The sequence below is a fragment of the Hibiscus syriacus genome, unplaced genomic scaffold, assembly GCF_006381635.1.
Source record: "Hibiscus syriacus cultivar Baekdansim isolate YM2019G1 unplaced genomic scaffold, ASM638163v2 tig00110637_pilon, whole genome shotgun sequence".
In the NCBI taxonomy this organism is placed as follows: domain Eukaryota; kingdom Viridiplantae; phylum Streptophyta; class Magnoliopsida; order Malvales; family Malvaceae; genus Hibiscus; species Hibiscus syriacus.
Genome location: NW_024062808.1, coordinates 1,669,722 through 1,675,738, shown reverse-complemented (window position 1 = coordinate 1,675,738; position 6,017 = coordinate 1,669,722). Strand labels below are relative to the sequence as shown.

Sequence of the window (6,017 nt, the reverse complement as noted above, 5' to 3'; positions counted from 1 at the left end):
CGGTCAAAAACGGTCACAAAACCCCCCAACGGCTATATTAACGGCTAGTTTTTTAAACCCAGACCGGTTTTTTTTTTTTTCCGGATAAAAACCGGTTTTTTAACCGGTTTTTTTAAAACTGGTTTTTTATCCGGTAAAAAAACCGGTCTAGGTTTTTTTTCTCCAAACCGGTTAAAATAACCGGTTAAAAAAAATCCGATCCGGTTAAAAAAAACCGGTTTTCCCCAAATTCGATTTCAGATATTTTTTTCGCAAAATCGAATATTCGGATTTTTTGTGCAGCCCTATTGGGAAGGATAACAAAATACAATATGGTATGAATAATAAGACTCAATTCTCTCCCGATTAGGCACATACTTTATCTAACAGGTCCATCCATACTCTCTCATTGGTCTATAAACCTCTCAAGTCAACCCTCATGCGTTGACTCAAAAATTCAGATCATTACAAGACGTGCAATAAAAAGAAGGCAACTGCTAGAGTTTCTTAAGTAAATGGCAGAAGTTAAAGATAAACGCAAACAATATCTCACGACAATATCAAAAGGGTAAGATTACATCCATACATCCATACATCCATGCAATGCGAGACGTTTATTGCAAAAGCATAAATCCGCTGTCGTTTGGTGTATAAACAAGTTGAGGTCATCGGTCTTAACCTTATTATGCAGTGTGAATTCACACAAACTCCTAAAATCTTTGAACAAAAACATAGCATAAGATGTCATCCTTCTTCCCAAATGAAATTCAAACAAGAAACACCCTTGCTACTAACCAGCCATTGGATGGTTATATATGTACTCGATAGCAAGATTGCACGAGTCGATTTTGTCGGCCTCCTTGTCCGGAATTTCCAGCTTGAACTCTTCCTCTAAAGCCATGACAATCTCCACATTGTCCAAGCCGTCTAACCCCAAATCTTGCTGGAAATGAACATTGGGAGTCCCCTGCAAGTGATTGATAAAGATGATTCAATCATCCCATAAGTCATTTCACAAGTGTAAGTTTTAACTCCCTGTTATAAGGAATGAAAACTCGATAATCAAGTATACAAGAAAAAGATGCATTTGGATTGCAACAATCAAGAATTTGGAGATGATAAAAAGCAATATTTGGAAACAAATACAGGGAAGAAACTAGCATAAAGATGGGAAATAAAAGACAACAATGCCACTAGAATATGCATAGAGGCATAAGATCATCTTGAAGATCAGACCTTTCAAGTTACTCTTGATATTCTACAAAAAAATGAAAAAAAAATAGAAGTCAACTACTTTTTGCATCATTTGCTTATAGGATATTATTATAGCATTATAATGTTGAGATAAAAGAATTAAAATCCATCTTAATATAGAGGAGGATTAATCAACTAAACGTTTCACCCCTGAAATTTTATAATTTCGCAACCCCCAATTTTTTTTAATATAACTTCCTAAGTTCGCACCACCTAACATAAAATCTAGCATCTGTCCCTGACCAAAAGTACACTCCCTTCCTACTCTTAGTAACAAATTATGCCCTCAAATATGCATGAGCTTCCAAGATTCAAGGTTATGCATCTTGTGGTTAAAGAGCTTAAACCGAACAAAAGCCAACACCATGCATAGAAATCCATACTTCCTACCCTAAAATAAGTACATTTAATTTAAATTGAACAAAAGCAAACACCATGAATAGAAATCCGTACTTTCTACCCTAAAATAAGTACATTGATTTAACTTAAACCGAACAAAAGGCAGCACCATGCATAGAAATCCACACTTCCTATACTTTACCCTAAATAAGTACATTGAAGAATAAAATCAGAAACACGTTAGCTTATCCCAAAGTTATGCCAGCATAAAAAAGCAAACGATCCATCAAAATTGGTTTTTGAAACCATTCCTTTGTTGTTTTAAACATGAATAACAAAATAACCAACCTAAAATTGCTTTCTACTGAGACAATCAACCAGAAGTTTTCACTTTCACAAATGGAAAACCAATGAACAAATATGCCCACAATACAAATGGATTATATAGAACAATCTTAGTAATTTAAGCCTACTTTCAATACCCATACTTCTTTTTCTAGAAAACCAAACAAAGGCATCAGATCAACCAATCAAAAGGGTACCTAATAGATCAACCAATCAAAAGGGTACCTAATAGATCAAAGATATTTAACGGGGAGAAATAAAAGGAAATCTAATTCGTCAACTATAAATCCCGAAAAGGGTAACTTGTCATAACCATTTTTTAATAAAACAATAACATTTTATTTTTAAAAAAAAGATTATGACTTTAATTTGGAAAATGGGTGAGTTGGAATTGATTTGAATTAAATTGAAAAAGGGTCGCCATCAACCTTTGGGTTAGGTAGATCGAATACCTAAAAACGTCTTTTAGAAACAATTTTAAGGAAAATTATTTTTTAAGACAAAAATGGCTTGCGTTTACCAAAGATTCGATTAAAACGGGTTCGGGAGTCGGTTACACGTGAAGAAGGATTAACACCCCACATCGCCCAAAATTGGTACTGTGTCACTTACACGTTGTCGTAAATGGTGGAAAATATGAATCAAATATAAAAGTTAAAATGTGATCCATTTATTGAATTATAATTAATTTGCTTCGAATTAATTAATTACATAAAATTCTTTAACTTGAAAGGAAACCTTGAGATTAGCAATCCTCCATCGAGAAAGCTATCTCGTCTATTTCTTATCCGTAAAAAATATTCCCTCATCGAATATATATAAAAACACAAATCGAACATAAATAGTATATCGACGTTTTTGCATTAAAGTAAAATAAAATAAAGTGCTATTTAGATAAGCATGCATTACATTGTTCTATTTAAAATACGAAATGAATTAATTAACAAAAATAAAGTTGATTGATTTTAAGTTCACATTTTTGTTAAAATGTAATATCGGATCACATCACTTCGACCAAGTGAAGTTTTCCACGCTCATTCTACAAATACGTGTTCTTGGAATATATTAGAGTAATATTAACAAATAAATAAAACCATGGAAATAAATACAATTAAAAAACGAAATAAAACATGTACAATAACTAGAGCCAATAATATATATGTTCACAAATAACTACATTATATAAAATATTCATACATAAAGGACTAAAATAAAACTAAGTTAAAATTACAAATCAAAATATAAATCAAATAAGCACATAGGATAATTTCGGGGACCAAAATGATATATAACCAAACTTAAAATGCTACAATAGCTAAAACAGAAATTTAAGTGTTTAAATAGCAAAAATAGAAACTTCAGGGACCGAAATAAAAAATAGAAACTTAAATAACAAAAATAGAAAAAATAGAAACTTAGGGACTAGAACAATAATTACAAAAAAATAGAACCCATGTAGCAAATGTTAATAATACAGGTACTGAAATGGAAATAACCCATAAATTATGATAAAGGACTAAAATGAAACAAAAGTAAACATATATGCTACAATCAGGATTTAACACAAAATAAAAAATAGTGACCAAAATAAAATTTTCATAAATTATGTGGCCAATTTTGAACATCAAAGAAAATACACACAACATGAGATCGGTTACTTAAATGCAACAATATGAAACATGGTGACCAAATTCGGATAATAACAACTATAGCACAATATATATAATAATAGGACCAAATTAAAATATATACAAAATGAGTGCTCAAATTAAAAATAAATTAACATTGTATTAATGGCTAAAATAAAATATTACAAAATAGGAAGGTCTTTTACGGTGGATAGCCCCAGGAGCGAAAATACTCCCCAAGTCATCCGTGAAACGACGTCGTTTCACTCAAGGTATAAATGGCCCTTTTATCCCCCAAACCGGCCATTTGCTTCATTTCTCACAAAAGGAGAGTGAGAATGAGAGAGAGATTTTGAGAGCTCCCACCGGAGCTTTAAGGTTTCCCAGAAACCAGTGGAGCTCCGCCGTGTCGACCGCCATTGACCGACGATCGCCGTCGTACACCGACGCCAGAGAAGAGAGGGAAGTGCACAATTCGAAACACCCCGTCGCCCTAATCCCGAATCCGGGGTTAGTTTCCCTAGGAAAAGGCTCAAACGCCGCGAATCTACGAAGAACCCTTCGGATTCTTTTACTCCGACGACCCTCGACGCTTACAGAGTTCGACAAGAGGTAAACCTCTGTCTTTCTATCCTCTCTTCTTCTCTATATTTTCTTTTTCTTTGATTCTTTCTCCCCTTTTTGTCTCTCAAACCCGAATGGCCCCCCTTTAGATCTGTTTGCATGCGTGATTTAATGAAGTGATGGTGATGTTCTGAACTAGGGAATGATTTTCCCTACATTCCTAGGATTTTTCTTGATTTCTTTGTATTCTTTTATGTATGCTTTTGTACTGTTGATGTAGATTTGACTTTGTTGCAGACTGAACGGCGGCGTCAGTGGGTGGCAACGGCGACAGACGGCGGCAGCTGCTCCCTAGGGTTATGATGAAACCCTAGGGTTCCCCATCATCTCATCTGGGCCGTCCACTCTCACCAGATCTGATGGTGGATCGTGCGGCGACTGGAAGCAAAACACAAAAACTCTAATGTGTTTAGGGTTTGGGTTATCTGTTGGATTGGGCCAGTGATTTGGGTTCCAATGGGCTTCTGGTTTGGGCCTCGGAATTGGCCTGCAAAATGTTGTAATATGTAATTAATAATAATAATCAAGATAATAATAATCATAATAATAATAAAATAACGATAATAATAAATAAAACAAAATAAAAAAGACTCGGACAAAAATGTGTGTTACATGACTGTCCCTTTTTCCCATATGTATGGGGTAGGGGGAGGTAAGATAATAGGCTACCCCCAACACCAGGTTTAGAGCAGCTTCCGTAAGAAACCTCCGGAATTATGAAATGCCCTCCGTGGGACTCGATCCCACGACCTCAAGGTTAAGAACCTTGTGCTCTACCAACTGTAAAAATCATGTATTTTCTAAGCATACAACTAACGAAACATAAAATTCAAGGATTGGGTCAGAACCAAATAGATAAAATTTATGAAATGGAAGTGAGAAAAAAGAGATAACCCTTGAAGGGTCGACTTTGGGGAAGCTTTTGACAACGTCGAGAACTCTCTCGATTACTTCTTCTTTGGTAAGATGATCGTCGTGCGATGATAATAACAGGAGGAAAATCCGTTGGGGCTGAGATCTTGATCCGGTCGCCGTTAGGGTTTGAACGGGAAGCCGGAAGTGGCGAAGTACGGCGGCTCTTAATGCCATGTTTTAGTGTTTCCTACTATTGTTGGCGACAAACAGTGAAATCGCCTTTTCGATTTTTAGTCTAGTAAAAATAAGGCAACCGGGTGATCACGCGCTTTGCACGTGCTTCTTGCATACATCATGGTCGTACATGTCAAATTATGAATTCATCCCATTATTCTTCTCAAATTTCGGTATACAGTCTTTATATTTTAGTTAAAAGTAACTTAATCCTCTATTTTTATAATATCAATCCAATAGATATTACTAGGTCTGTAATGTAAACGAACCAAACGAACATGAACGAGGGTATGTTCATGCTCGTTCGTTTAACTTTAACCGAACGAACACGAACAATTAAACGAACAAATTTCTTGTTTGTGTTCGTTCATTAAAAAATTTAGCTAGTTTATGTTCGTTCGTTTAAATGATAAACTAACAAATGAACGAATGTAAACGAATACAAACAAATGAATATAAACGAACGTAAATGATCATAAACAAACGAACATAAAATTAATTGGGTTTTTGAGAAGAGTTTTTTTCTTTTCAAATAATTTTAGAATTTATATTTTCTTTAATTGATTTCAGTACTTTTTATTTGAGTTTAAAATTAATTGAGTTTAAAAATATTAATGGGTTTAAGGTTAAAAATTATTAAGTCTTTATATTTCAAACGGGTCTAGAGAACATAAACGAACAAATATAAATGAACGAATTATCAAACGAGTACGAACATAAATGAACGAACGAGCTTTTGTTCGTGTTCGTTCATTTAAT

General features: G+C 34.3%; 1 protein-coding gene across 1 annotated transcript; it reads right to left on the bottom strand.

Moving 5' to 3' along the window:
• Window positions 1-641: 641 nt before the first annotated feature.
• LOC120136705 (acyl carrier protein 1, mitochondrial-like) lies at window positions 642-5,273 on the bottom strand. The gene is made up of 2 exons (XM_039152667.1): window positions 5,064-5,273; window positions 642-946 (listed from the first exon to the last, which is right to left on the bottom strand). Exons 1-2 carry the CDS (start codon window positions 5,256-5,258, stop codon window positions 770-772), a joined length of 372 nt encoding a protein of 123 aa, XP_039008598.1. The 5' UTR covers window positions 5,259-5,273; the 3' UTR covers window positions 642-769.
• Window positions 5,274-6,017: the final 744 nt, after the last annotated feature.

What these genes read in the sequence shown, in the direction of transcription:
- LOC120136705 (XM_039152667.1), bottom strand. Translation starts at nt 5,258, where the DNA reads ATGGCATTAAGAGCCGCCGTACTTCGCCACTTCCGGCTTCCCGTTCAA. An exon ending in CCAAAGTCGACCCTTCAAGG is followed by an intron (nt 947 to 5,063) that starts GTTATCTCTTTT and finishes AATCACTTGCAG; the next exon opens with GGGACTCCCAATGTTCATTT.